The following is a 15,515-nucleotide window of genomic DNA, read 5'->3' as shown; positions in this document are numbered from 1 at the left end:
CAGGAAGGACGTGCTTGCACTGGAGAGGGTACAGAGGAGATTTACAAGGATGTTGCCGGGAGTGGAGAATCTTAGCTATGAGGACAGATTGGATAGGCTGGGTTTGTTTTCTTTGGAACAGAGGAGGCTGAGGGGAGACCTCATTGAGGTGTATAAAATTATGAGGGGCTTAGATATAGTGGATAGAAAGGGCCTGTTTCCCTTAGCAGAAGGGTCAACAACCAGGGGGCATAAATTTAAAATAATTGGAAGAAGGTTTAGAGGGGATTTGAGGGGAAATGTCTTCATGCAGAGGTTTGTGGGGGTCTGGAACGCACTGCCTGAAAGGGTGGTAGAGGCAGAAACCCTCACCACATTTAAAAAGTACTTGGGTGTGCACTTGAAGTACCTCGAGCTGGAAAGTGGAATTCGACTGTATCGTTGGCCGGCACGGACACGATGGACCGAAATGGCCTCCTTCCATGCTGTAAACTTCTATGATTCTATTATAAAATCTATCTCGTTGATCAAGCTTTTGGTTATCTGCCGTAATTTCTTCTTATGTGGCTCGGTGTCAAATTTATTTGTTTTGTCTTAAAACACTCCTGTGAAGTGCCTTGGGACGTTTTACTTATATAAATACATGTTTTCTTGTTGTTTCTCTCTCCACAGATGCTGCCTGACCTGTATTTCTGTTTTTAATATAGCATTATCAGATATGGCATATGCACTGGACCTACTGAACCTGACCATAACATGTTCTGGATTGGACCTTCATGAAATACATTCTTTAGGAAAGCAGAGTAACGTTTTTGCAATTACCTTTAATTTTCTTAATGTCATCATAGGAGATGCTAATTTTTTGGGTTGTGTCATTGAGGTCACTTAGAAACTTGCACATTACCTACCGAGTAAGGTGGTAACTTTCCCTATGACATTGGTACTAATGTTATGACACTCAGATGACATTTTCTCAGTTTTCCATTTCGATTTGACTATGTGGGAGTGGGGGAGGAAGTGAATGTGGGTCGGGGGGGGGGTGGCCATTTTGCTAAACCAATCCATTTGTTTAACAAAAGGATTTATGCATAATCTCATTTTAGATTTTAATTTTATGTAACGAAAACAAAAAATTCTATTGGTGTGAAATGTATCCTGATTTTTCTTGCCATATGTTCCTCAGGACTGTCTGGAGTTACCAATCGCTTTGGACGTATTCTTGGAAGTTTCATCACATGACCTCCCACCTTCAACCATCCTACCTTCCTCATCTCCAATATTTTTTTAAACTAATAAATAAGTATTCATTGAAGAAAAAACCCCCCACATTTTTTAAATGCCCCTGTGATTTTTATTCTGAGTTGTTCACACCAGTATCCAGGAGATTAAGATCTTCTGTTCTGGAGAGTCCAGGAGAATCCTGAAGTGTTGTAAAGCCTAGGGCAGTCAATATGAGAGATATTGTGGTTGGCAAGAGCTGTGCAGAATTGAAAACCCATTTAAACTTATGGAGCTATGTTTATTTTTAAACTTTCATTAAAAAAAAGAGGTTACATTTTAAACCCTAATGACTACACTTGGCAGCCTTGATTTAATTCCTCTCAGTCTAAGTATTCTGTTACAAGGTCCAGCTCCACACTCTGCTGCCCAGTCGCAACATGCTCTTTGCTGCAGACCAACGAGCGCTGGCGGGGTCAGGAGCGGCCCCTTCACTTTCCCATTGGAGTTTATGGACGAAATGAAAGAAGATGGCGGCGCCCACGTAGAGCGGATCATGGCGGATGCCTCAAGGTGCAAGCACAGAAAACAGGCGAATCCGAGGAGAAAACACGGTGAGTCGGATTGTATTTTAACCCCCATCCCCCCGAGGGGGCGGGTCAAACCTTCGTGGAGCTTGGCCGAGTTGGATTTTTTTTTAAAAGAAAGAAATAACTGCGGAGCCTGAAGCGAGCTGGCTGCAGAGGCGGTTTACAGGGCTGGCCTGCCGGCCTAGTCTGCTCTTCGCAGCCTTTTTCTTTGGGGTTAAAAAAAACAAAACGCCCTTGATGTCAACCCGGCGGGGGATTTGTTGCAGAATGCTGATGGTTGGGATTGGGCTCGGTTACCTATTTTAAAACAAGCCCAGGTATCGCCCCCATGGAGCGGGCGGGCTGACGATGGTGGGGCTGAGCCGCTGTCGCTGCAGCTTCCCCGGCCCGGCCTTCTCTTCCTGCCGCCCGGCCCACAGCTCGGAGCTTGCAGCTCGCAACATTTCATTTCATTCTGTTCCATTCCTGGGCCAGCGTGGGCGTGTGACGTGACAGCACCTGCAGCGTCTCGGCTGCTGTTGAGGTTGTCCTTTTTTAGGCTTTCACACCGTATCTGCAGCTCTCAACAACTAGGCTTGCACCTTCAGGCAGCCCATGTGTTGTTTTCTCTCTTTCCCACCCTCCGCAAGCCAACTTTTGATTAAAAAAAAAATGTGCCTCGATTTACATGCGTATTAGTATAATGGCGATGGGATAAGTAAATGACCCTGCAAGTCGCTGGAGTGGGTTGCTTTAATGTCCGAGGAATACCAATGCAGGTGTGCCAAGCGTTGGACTTTTTAAAAAAAAGTCAACAATTTTCATGATTGCTATTCCTTTATGACTCTTTTTACTTCATTCTGAAAATGTCTTCAACATTGATTCCTCATCCTTGAGTATGTACAGCGCCAATAAAACATTGCTTGCCTCTTAAAATCTTTCCTAACGTTGCCAGCATGTTTTTTCAATCACCTTATTTCCAATTGCAGTATAGAGATGGAGGTTGTCATTGCCAGCAATTAAATTTTAACTTCTCTCATGTAAATAAGGTCAGCTTTTTTGGTGCGGATAGTTACATTTTAACTGCTGGTCAGGACGTCCTATTTGTACTTCACGAGATAATAAAATCAACTCAACAGTATGTTTTGCATATAATTTTAAAACCATTTTATGTTATCACAAACCTTAATTTTCAAATTACATATTGTAAATTATTTGACAAACAACAGTGGAATTTGAGGTATGAAAGGAGATAACACAGGCTCCTCTGTTATTTGTCTGTACACTTTGATCTTGAGTATATAATTTAGTAACATTTTCATGTTTGTATATTCTGAGGAACATTTGCTGAAGTTGATATCTGAGGTAAAGATAATCTATTTTATCACATATCAGTGTGGTTAGGTTCACAGTACCATCTTTTGCCTGACTTTATGCTTATACAGCAGTTATTTACCCAGTGTCAAATTATAGCAACCTTTTAAAGTTGATCATTATTGCACTAAAATTTACTTATTTTCTATTGACCTCCTCGGTAGTCCTTGCGTTTGCATTAGCTATTGATTTACTGACATACTAGACTAAAACTATTACATTTCTCAAAGATGTCTGATTTATGTATTGTGTAAATGGAGCTCATATTGAGAGGATACTTCTTGGGACCGGTTTGAAAAATAAATAATTTGAATCATGCCAGTAGACATTAAGACGAGTCAACCTTGCTTGTTTTCATGCACCTCCTTGAAGTTAGCTCATGGTGGAACTGGCAGTTGCTTCAGAGCAGGTCAGGTACATCAATGTAGCTCAGAGAATCAGAAGGAATAAAATAGATTAACTGTGCACCAACTGCAGGAAAATTCACAGAATTTTTCTATATTCTTAGATTACTGCCTTTTGTGCTCCTGGTAAATTTACTTATTTTCATTACCTATAATAAGTAACCTTTTTCATTCAACCTTAAATTATGGGGACAAGATAGTGCAGTGGGTTGGCTGCTGGCCTAAACCTCTGTGACTTGGATTTTAACTCAAACGAGACTGATGAGATGGAAGTCTTCTCAGCTGACATTAAAGGTCCAATATGTCTGGGCTGTCCATCTGGTCCAGGGTGTCCTTGGAGATGGAGCACGCGGTGTCCACCCGTACGCTCGCGGCCTTCCGCGAGAGGTGGGCACCGGAGGGACTGGAGTGCATCATCACGCCCGGCAACCAAATTTTAATTTGATTTTACGTTTTAAAGTTTAATTTGTTTTAATTGCCGGTGCTTTTAGTGTCCCCTTCCCTTTTATAGGGGGCACTGGGGAAAAAAGGTGTCTGGGCTGTCATTATCCATTTGCACGGGTCTATAGCACAAAGCTGTCGCTAATTTGTCTTGGATTGGCAATCTAATTTAGGCCATGGGATGACTTGTGTGAAAAGTGGGGGAAAATGTTATATTGGTGCCGTAGGGATGCTCTTTTGAGGTAGGGGCTGAGGCCTGTGGTTGGCATAGAATCGAGGAAGTTTTCCACTACTTCCTGCTGTGCTACACCTGACCTCTGGATGCTGACACTAGATGCTTAAATGAGAAAAGTTCTGTCCTTAGTGCTTGTGTCATTCACCTTGTTAGGCACTAAAATGTAAAAAAAAATGAATTATTTTGCAACTAAAATCACATGGTATTGAAATATTACACCTGGTACCTTTATGTTCTCATTCAGCAATAACTGTAGAAACATATTTTCAGTGTTTGTGGAATTCAAATTAGTCTGTTTTTAAAAACAAAAAAATTTAATATCTAGCACAATGTGCTGCTGTGCTAATTAGCTGTACCAATGGAGTACAGTTTGTTTTACCAGTGACGCCTACATCCCGAGAATACATTTTAAAAAAATGGAATGATCATATGTGTGTTTGTACAGCAGTTTGCCGCAAGGGAAATTCCTAAACTCGTCTAGGTTATTGAAATGAATTGATGAGTAGAGGCTAGACATGTCCCTGGAGGGAAGGGAAATTTCTGGGCCAGTTACCCTGGGATGTTATTACATACCTTCTAACGGGGAATAGCGTGCATCATGAAAAGAACTGAAAGTGAGGAGAATTCAATATCTGATTTAAGAGGTAATTAAAAACCACAGATGCAACAGTTTAGTTGGAATTTTGTTTTTGAATGTGGATAAATGACCTGAACTGCACAACAGGAACTGTTTTCCTAATTTGGTGTATTGTAGAATTTTAGATTTTTTAAAAACTGTGTTGATGTACTTAACGGAAATAAAATGAAATACAACTCCCACAGATTCTGAAGTGGATTTGTGTAAACCACTTACACAAGAGTAACAGTAATATTAATACTCTGTCTGCTGCTCTTATTAATAGGGGACTATAGTGACAACAGAGCTAGCCTTTAAGTGTGTAACTCTATGTGATATATTTCTGATCTGTATATTTTATCAATTTTGACAAGTTGTACTGCAATTTATATCCTTGGGATCATTTATGGTAAATGAAAGAGGCTGTATTCATCTGAAATCTAGACATGTTTTTCTTTCCAAAACACCCCATACTATCAGTGTGATCATCTACATTGAATTCTACATCCACCTGAGGAGTTGGTCTGGTCCTGGAGGATATTTGGATGTGATGAGTCCTATGAGTATGATTTGTTATGTAGACACCCTGATGCTCCTTCCCTTTACATGTTGGCTTTGTAGCTTCTGTTTTTAAAAAAAACAACCACAAAAGACCTGCATGTAGCATGTACATACTCCATGCACTACTGACAGAAACAACAGAGCTTGCAGCTAAAGGCACCGTGGGTGAGGGAATGCACTGGATGGGAACATGCATGTCTTTTCAAAGATTATTTTGGTGCCCTGATTCAAACCGCACGAACATCTTCATGTGGAGGGAGGTGGAGAATAGAAATCTTTTTTTTTCTCCGTGACTTTCAAGATCTGCAGCAAAATGATGTTTAACTGCACTGTATGTTTTGCAGTTTAAAAAAATAAGTGAAGTATGGGAGACACTGGTGCATTGGCTAGTTGTCACCATGCTCTGCACCTTGGAGTGATATAGTGTGAGTTCAGGACCATAGATCCTTACGTGGTGAGTTTCTGATGTGAACCATTGTACTGTGGGGAGGTTCTGGGGTGAAGTCCAGTTGCTTTCCTGCTTGGAGGGAAAGAAAATCAAAGCGAGAGCGACCCCACCCCCTGCCATTACTGAATACCGTTTGACTACATACATGTTGTGAGTACACTTCAAATACATCTTCATAGGCAGACCCTCAAAATCGAGGAAGACTTGCTTCCTCTCTTAAAATGAGTCCTTAGGTGGCTGAACGGTCCATTACGAGAGCCACAGTTCCTGTCACAGGTGGAATACGGGAATTACAAATACATTGGATATGTTGCTATTGGGGATGGCACTATGCTAATTTTTGGCAGATGCATTGTATAGAGAGATATGAAAGAAAATGGTAAGTATTGCTATGGTTGTAGATGTTGGTTTATGCTTGTGATCGCTACCTACTGGGTTTGTAAGCTAAGTTGTACAAATTAGTATTGTTGAAGCATCTTAGGAGGGGTGGGGGGAGGATTAGATGAAGAATTAATCTCTCTGTTGGTTGGCTGTTCACCATGGGAATGTTACAGCCAGACCTTATCCTGCATAGTACTTGCACATATACTCTTTCAGCAGGAGTCACTGGATAACAATGAGGAATGGGCAACCCTGCCAGATAAACTCTCTCACCTCGCGGGCAAATGAACACGGAGCAGTAACTGAGGCTGGGACCTTCCTGACCTGTGACGTTGGGTACTATAGTAGATGATGCATTTACCGATAGTCACTGAGGAAGCTCCAGGGCTTTGTAGCTTTAAAAGGAGCTACGAAATGTCAAGTAGTATTGTATGTAAGATTGAATTTCATTCATTGGAATAGGGTTTCACAGTAAGAGATGATTATCTGGTCAGATTGTTGATGGGAGTCTGTGGTTCTGCAGACCTTTTGCACACATTTAATGTGTGAAATGCTGGAGGCATTTGGGATATCCATATAAATGGAGCCCGTTCAAAACATGTGAGTTCTACCTGTGGCAAGGTACAGTTCATTTGCTGTACTCCTTTATAAGTGCAGTTGGTTTTCTTCTATTCTATGAAACGTCTGTTAGATTGATTAGTGATAAACACAGTGTGAGAAAATAGCCCTAACCATCAGCACATCTGTCTGTTTGGAAAGGCCTGTGTGGTTGAAAAATATCATCTGATTGCAGTTCTTTGACAGGTGAGACATTCAGACTTGTTTGTGTGCGTGTGTATAAGATTACTGGTATTACAGTAAACTCCGCTCTGCTGTATTATGTCATGTCGAAATTGGAACTGAGGCAGACATTGCAAGGAATGTATGCTAGTTTCAGTTTCCCATCCTAGAGAACAGCTATTTTGAAACCTCTATTTTCGAGCTACGAAACATGTGCACTTAAACCAGGTACAGGTAAAATACCATAGCCTGTTCAGTGAAATAAACAGTCTCTTTTCTTGAAAGTGAATATAATCTGAAACCACAGCTGCAGAAAACATTACTTGAAATGGAGTGAAATTTGCATTGGTGTAGATTGAATGGGGGAAGAGAAGAAATACGTAGAATATTATCTAGTTTCTAATTTCCATTTTAAACTTAAAATAAGATGATTAAAAAAAAAAATCAATGTTCTTTGAGGCAATTGTTTTAATAATCTAAAAGATGAGCAAAATGCCCTGGGAAAGGAAAATTAAGTTGTCCACAAAATTGAAAATCTGCAGTTTTTCTGCTCAAGATGTGGGCTTCTTGAGTCATGAAAATGTTGACTAAGTTCTAGGAATTTAGTAAAGTCAGAATAGTGGATGGTGGGTGCTGTTGAAAACAAGAACGCTAGTATTTAAATCAGTGAGGCGGTGTTATGTTCAGTATGAATATAACTTGTCTAGAGATACATTAATAAGTACATATAAAGTGTATCTGCTTGCTTCAGTCAGTGGCACTTTTACCTCTGGTTCAGGTAGTTGTGGGCCAGCACCATTCCAGGGTCACAATCTCGGCTGACGCCCAAAGTGCTGCATTGCTGGAGGTGCAATCCTTTGATGTGGTTCCATGTGGAAGTTAATGATCCTATGGCTCCATTTAAAGAACAATCAATGTCCTGGCCAACATCCTTCCAATTAGTAACACCAAATTCACTCAAACTGTGTATATTGATGCAACTTGATATTTTGTGTGACCCATTGCAGATATTGTAAATAAACAAAGAGGGGGAGGGAAATCTTTCCAATCACTACAAGAGAAATTGTTAGATGTACACAACTCGTCTATGTCAATATGATTCAGTTTACTATGCAGAGAATCAACATTACATTAATAAGTTACTATTAGAGACATATTTTAAGTTTGTTGCTAAAATCCATACCTTGGTTTGTTCAGTGATGGTTGTGTTATAAAAGTGCTGTGTTGTGATTCTTTTCGGAGAGAATGAACAAGAAAAAGACCTATTGTACCTGAGACATTGTCAATCAGCGATTGTTGCAGTGAGGGCTTGGGAGGGATTTATTCACTTCTCAATTTAAAAGAATAGAGAGTAAACGGATCAATTAGCAACAGCATTAAGGTGTACATTTATGTATGTACACTGTTGAAACACAAGCTTTTAATGCATCAGATTACTGTAAACAATTAAATTATAGCAACTAATTGCATTTCTTAAAACTAGCTATATAAATGCTTTATGACTTGTAACAACACGGTCATTTAACCTTTTCCACTGTCTTTAACTGTGAATTATCCTAATCTAAAGGAATCTTGGCAGACTTAGACATTTTCATGCTGTTTTTTTTATATAGAATTTGTTCCTAAAATTGGTATTGTGTTAAGATAGTAACGGATGGTTAGTCCTGTAAGGGAAATGTATCACTTTACATGGACTAAGTCAAATGCAAGTACCTGTGGTATTAAGTAGACCTTCAGATGAACTTGCGATCCAGTTGATACTTCTTTCCCATCAATTAAAGACTGCAGTTGCAAAGAGCTCCATTCCGTGAGGTGTAACATTGAATGGACTACCTTCTCTTGTTGCTTGGATGCTTGGCAGTGATGGTAGATGGTGTGGTGCAGTGTATGGGCCAGACCATTATACTATTGCAACTGATGGTGAGCATAACTGTGGGGATGTAGAAGCAAGCCCGGGGGAGCAGAGGCATTAAGATTTGAGCAAATCAAAAATATATCTATATAATACATTTACCTCTGCGCACTTCCTGTCAACAAATCCTTTCTTGTCACTTTTTTGTTACACTTAGAAACATAGAAAATAGGTGCAGGAGTAGGCCGTTCGGCCCTTCGAGCCTGCACCGCCATTCAATGAGTTCATGGCTGAACATGCAACTTCAGTACCCCATTCCTGCTTTCTCGCCATACCCCTTGATCCCCCGAGTAGTAAGGACTACATCTAACTCCTTTTTGAATATATTTAGTGAATTGGCCTCAACAACTTTCTGTGGTAGAGAATTCCACAGGTTCACCACTCTCTGGGTGAAGAAGTTTCTCTTCATCTCGGTCCTAAATGGCTTACCCCTTATCCTTAGACTGTGACCCCTGGTTCTGGACTTCCCAACTTTGGGAACATTCTTCCTGCATCTAACCTGTCTAAACCCATCAGAATTTTAAACGTTTCTATGAGATCCCCTCATTCTTCTGAACTCCAGTGAATACAAGCCCAGTTGATCCAGTCTTTCTTGATATGTGTCATCATACATTCTCCATTCATAATGTAAACTTACATAAAGTTGTCACTCTGTAATTCAACCTGACCACCAGATGACACTGTTATTGTTCCCTCTCAAATACTTCAAAATGTTTTCTGAAGACTTTTGATACGCCATTTTCTCTCTAACGTGACATTTCTAATGTCCAAAATAAGGGCCTAAACAAAACCCCAAAATTTAAAGAATGATATATTTGACAATAATGATTACATTTATCAATTAAATTGCCTCATTGTCCCGTTCAGCTAGCCATTGTCTCTGTTGAATTCCCCCTTTGGGTTCGACTACATGCTCGGGCATGTCCGATTGCCCCTGCCTGCCTGGAGATCTGTGTGCTGCGTTAACAATGTTGACTCCGTCCATTTGCTGCATTTAAACCAAAATTTTGGTCAAACATCATTCTGGTCTCTTCCTCCCCTGAGATAAATGTCTGGGCCATCAAAGCCACTGTTTCCAGGGTCAAGTCTTTGGTCTCAATCAGTTTCCTGAAAACCCCAACGTGCCCGATGCCCTCAATAAAAAAAGTCTCACAGCATCTCCGCTCTGCATGCATCTGGGAACTTACATAGGCTCGCCAGTCGCCGGAGGTCTGCCACGAAGTCTGGAAAGCTTTGCCCTTCTCGCCGCTGGTGCGTGTAAAACCGGTGTCTCGCCATGTGCATGCTGCTCGCCGGTTTAAAGTGTTCCCCGCTCAATTTGCTGAGCTCTTCAAAAGTCTTGTCCGCCGGCTTCTCTGGCGCTAGAAGGCCCTTCATCAGGGAGTACGTCCTGGAACCACAAACCATCAGATGAGATGAGCCCTACGTTTGTCGGCCGAATTCTGTCCCAGCCATTCCTTAGTGATGAAACTTTGCTGTAGTCTCTCAATAAAATCATCCCAATCATCACCAACACAGTACCTCTCGTCTGTGCTTCTAGTGGTCATGCTCGCGTGGTTTAAATCCCAGTTTCTCGTCTCCAATAATATGTCCTTACTATACAGTACAAATGCACATGAGGCCCATACTAGAGAGAAGGTCACACTGTGACCAGTAACCTTTATTTGCCAGCACTGAAGCGGAGAAGATGGGTGGAGCCTCCCCTTTTATACCTGAAAGTCCAGGTTAGGAGTGTCTCCCACAAGTTCACCACCTAGTGGTCAAGTGTTCTCACGGTGTACAACTTCGGTCAGTTTATACATGGATTACAGTGACAGTTGATTACATGACAGAGGTGGAAATAGGCGGTCTTAGTTATGTGGTCGAAAGCTCATTTCAGGGTCAAAGATGACACTAAGGTTGCGAACAGTGTGGTTCAGCCTCAGACAGAAGTTGGGGAGAGGAATAGAGTCAATGGCTAGGGAACGGAGTTTATGGCGGGGATTGAAAACAATGAAAGAAAGAAAGTCTTGTATTTATATAGCGCCTTTCACAACCACCGGATGTCTCAAAGCGCATTACAGCCAATGAAGTACTTAGAAGTGAAATCACTGTTGTAATGTAGGAAAATGGCTTTGGCCTTCCCAATATTTAATTGGCGATAATTTCTGCTCATCCAGAACTGGATGCCGGCAAGCAGTCTGACAATTTAGGGACCAAGAAGTGGTGGTGAGGTAGAGCTGGGTGTAATCAGCGTACATATGGAAACTGACGCTGTGTTTTAGGATGATGTAATCCTAAAACATGTAGATGAGAAATAGGAGCGGGCCAAGGATAGATCCTTGGGGGACACCAGAAGTAACGATGCGGGAGTGGGAAGAGAAGCCATTGCAGGTGATTCTCCGTCTACGATTAGATGAATAAGAATAGAACCATTCGAGTGCAGTCCCACCCAGCTGGATGATGGGGGAGCGGCGTTGGAGACGGATAGGGTGGTCGACTGTCAAAGGCTAAATTGGATGGGAATGAGATTGGCGAGATTAATCCCCAGTGGGCGTGCTGGGTGGGAAGGTCAGTGAGAGAGTAGGATGGGGTAGTTGGGGCCACTGCTTGTTAAGAGGCAGTGACGACGAGTGCCTCGATGGGCCCTTCGTAGGATGCCGAGAGACACACACAGGGAAGATAGGTTAAGTGAGTGGGTAAACTGTGGCAGATGAATTTTAACACAGGTAAATGTGAATTTTGGACAGATCTGATTATTATATTAACGGTGAAAAGCTAGGAACAGTGCAGGTCCAAAGAGATTTAGGGGTTCATGCACACATCACTAAAATGTAGTAGTCGGGTACAAAAAATAATCAACAAGGTAACTGGAATATTAGTTTTTATGACTAGAGAACTAGAATATAAAGGGGAGGGAATGTTGCTACAGCTATAGAAAGCCCTGGTTAGACCACATCTGGCCACTGCACCGTCAAAAGGATTTATTGGACTTGGAAGGAGCGCAGTGCAGATTCACCAGAATGTTTCCAGGGCTCCAAGGGTTAGATTATGAGAGATTACAAAAACCAGGCTTGTATTTCCTGGAATATAGAAGGTTAAAGGGTGATTTAATTATGATTTTTAGGATTTTGAAAGGAATTGATAGGGTAGATAGAAACCTTTTACGCTGGTGGGGGAGTCTAGGACATGGGTACATAACCTTAAAATCAGAGCCAGGAAGTTAGGAAACACGTCTTCATGCAAAGGCTGGAAGAACTGTGGGACCCTCTCCCCGCAAATAGCAGTAGATGTAAGCTCAATCATAATTTTAAATCTGAGTGATAGATATTTGCTAACCAAAGGTATAAAAGGATATGGAGCTAAGACAGGTGGAATTGAGTTGGGATACAGATCAGCCATGATCTCATTGAATGGTGGAACAGATTCGAGGCGTTGAATGGTCGACTCCCGTTCCGATGTTCCTTACCCTTGCTAACGATACCTACCCTTCCCTGGCTACTGACCTAATTTAAACCAGACTGTTTGTAACCTTGGCATCCTAATCGACCTTGAACTTGAGCTGAGCTTATGACCCCATATCGTATGGACCCCCTGTCCATCACAAAGACCTCCTCTTTCCACCTCCGGTCCAGCCTCAGCCCATCTGCTGCTGAAACTCTCATTCATACCTTGACTATTCCAAAGATCTCCTGACCAGCCTTCTACCTTCCACGTCTTATTATTCCACCTTCAGCTCATCCAAGACTCTGTTTCCTATATCCTATCCTGCACCATATCCCACCCACCCTCACTCCTGTCCTTGCTGACCTACATTGGATCCTGGTCCCCTAATCCCTTCAATTTAAAATTCTCATCCTCACAATTAAATCACTTAAAAGCCGCGCTTCTCCTCATTTCTCTAGCGCACTACAACCACTCACCATAGAACCTGCCATTCCTCCGACTCTGGTCTTTTGTGCCTCGCCCCCCCCCCCCGGCCCCCCATTGTCGGCCGCCTGCCCTCGAGGCCCTACATTCTGGAATTCCTTCCCTATACCCTATCCTCCCTTTAAGACCTCCCGCCCCCATAAACAGTTGACTATCTTGCCTGACGTTCACACTTTCCAGCGGCGTTGTTGCTGGATAGTGATCAATTAAAAATGGAAGCCCGAGTGCTGAGACCAATTTCAGCATCATAAATGCTGCTTGAACTGCAACTCACTGAGCACAGATCGAGACTTCAACCTGGGTCAATTTGGTCTTTGTGGCCCAGTGCTATATCAGGTGGTGTCTTTACCAGCTGAGCCATCAGAGGAGCTGTAGCTTCTTGTTGTATGATGGGAACATCTGGCTCATTCACTCCCTGTATCTCAGTGCTTTGATTCGGTTCCATCCAGGTGTGTCTCTTGCATAAAGGCAAGTCCACATTTTAAGGACATGAATGTGATGAAATATTTGAAATGTTTAACTGGGCCATCAAATCCCTTTATATTTTATTCATGCTAATAGTAGCCTTAGTAAATTATGTTCCAGCTTGTGAACATCTGTCTAATTTTGCACTCCTGCATCTTAAATCATACCTTGTTTTGCAACAGCAGATCAGATTCAGCTGTGTATGAATACACCTGCTAATCATAAAAGTAAATACTCCCTAGTCAAATAGCAGAACCACCAGAGTTTCATTAAAGCATATCTAATTTACAGCATAGGTTTCCATATGCAATCTCCACCTGGGTATTGGCATCCTTGATCTTTCCTGTGGTCACCTTAGACCTATGAAAATTTCGTTAAAAACAAATAGATATTTATAAAATTCTTACTGAAACTCCTCCTCCCAACCCTTGTACAGATACTGCTATGATTTGTTACTGTAGGTGTTACTTTTGGGATCCACAATTATTATTTTAAACTCATTTATAATATCTCCTTCCTGTGGGTATCTTCGCTTCCTCTTTATCATGTGTTTCATGGTTGAAAGACTTGAACAGTGAAGTCGGAAAGAAGTTCTCTCTTGCTGACACCCTACCGTTGTATGAGATTTATGCGTGGCTGTCACAAAATGATCACAAGCTGGACCTAGATTGTGCCTTAAGTGGTGGCTGGAACGAGCAGTACGTTTTAACCTTCCATCGTTGGTCCTCTGAAGTGAGAACACATGTACATCTCTGTCAATAGCAAGGTCCCACCGGTACGCTCGCAGCCTTCCACGAGAGGTGGGCGCCGGAGGGACTGGAGTGCATCATCAGCCCCGGCAACCAAATTTTAATTTGATTTAATGTCTAAAGGTTAATTTGTTTAAGTTGTCGGTTTTAGTGCCCCCCCCTCACCTTTTAGCCAGGGGGCACTTGCATAATTTGTGTTTCTAGTGCCCTCAAATTCCCCCCCCCTCCAAAAAACAAGGGGGCACTTGAAAAGCTTTTGGAGTGTGCCCCCCCCTCCCCTTTAATTAGGGGGGCACTTGATTAAAGTATACAACTAAAATAGTTGTAGCATGTCCCTCTCTATCTTCCATTAACATTTTTGAGCATTTTGAGAGCAAGAAGTATTTGTAATGGAAGACACATACCAGCTGTTAAGTCAGTTTGAGATACAAGCTATTCAATTTAATTCAACAAGGTCATTTCATCCTCCCCCCCCCCCCCCACTTTATGATATATGTGGAAAAACTCAGGATGATATTCAACAAGGATTTTGCACATTTGATTTATGAATGTGAAGAAGTTTGATTCACAAGCTTACCAAAATCCTGCTGTCTTAAATTTATTTTGCTGCTGCTTGTGATCTCTGGATAAATATACAAAAGCACTAATCAAATGTTGTTAAGCTAACCTTATTTCTGTGGCCTTTGAGGATGATGGAGTCCTCGCACAAGTTCAGTCGTTTGGGGAGTGATTCCTGAGGAAGGTGATTGTATTGCTGCTCCCCATTGTCTCTAAGCAGACCAAACAGTTGTTGATGAGAGATTTGATCTCTAGGCTATCCTGTTTGATTTCCATGGTAAATGGCCTGGTCTGTTGGAATGCAAGTTTATTGAAAACATTCTTGCTGCCCTTATGCATTAACTTTTGGAATTATTAAATCCCCCTTCTCGCTGCCCTTATGCATTAACTTTTGGAATTATTAAATCCCCCTTCTCATCCCTTAGAAGATGAGAAGGAGGATTTAATAATGGGAAACGTGGAAATGGCTGAGACCTTAAACAATTATTTTGCTTCGGTCTTCACAGTGGAAGACACAAAAACCATGACAAAAATTGCTGGTCACAGGAATGTGGGAAGGGAGGACCTTGAGACAATCACTTTCACTCGGGGGGGTAGTGCTGGACAGGCTAATGGGACTCAAGGTAGACAAGTTCCCTGGTCCTGATGAAATGCATCCCAGGCTGTTAAAAGAGATGGCGGAAGTTATAGCAGATGCATTCATTATAATCTACCAAAATTCTCTGGACTCTGGGGAGGTACCAGCGGATTGGAAAGCAGCTAATGTAACGCCTCTGTTTAAAAAAGGGGGCAGACAAAAGGCAGGTAACTATCGGCCGGTTAGTTTAACATCTGTAGTGGGGAAAATGCTTGAAACTATCATTAAGGAAGAAATAGCGGGACATCTAGATAGGCATTGTGCAATCAAGCAGACGCA

At 41.9% G+C, this 15,515-nt stretch overlaps 1 protein-coding gene across 1 annotated transcript in view; it reads left to right on the top strand.

The window, feature by feature from the left end:
* The first annotated feature begins 1,717 nt into the window (after nt 1-1,717).
* znf438 (zinc finger protein 438) overlaps nt 1,718-15,515 on the top strand; it is a 345,274-nt gene continuing 331,476 nt past the window's right edge. The window contains exon 1 of the mRNA XM_070881522.1: nt 1,718-1,811. Within this exon, the coding sequence (XP_070737623.1) occupies nt 1,718-1,811 (94 nt within the window). The remainder of the gene's footprint in view (nt 1,812-15,515) is intronic.

This window comes from Pristiophorus japonicus, chromosome 5, assembly GCF_044704955.1.
Source record: "Pristiophorus japonicus isolate sPriJap1 chromosome 5, sPriJap1.hap1, whole genome shotgun sequence".
Classification (NCBI taxonomy): Eukaryota; Metazoa; Chordata; class Chondrichthyes; family Pristiophoridae; genus Pristiophorus; species Pristiophorus japonicus.
Note: the sequence above shows the minus strand (reverse complement) of the source record. Positions and strands in the feature narration are given on the sequence as shown.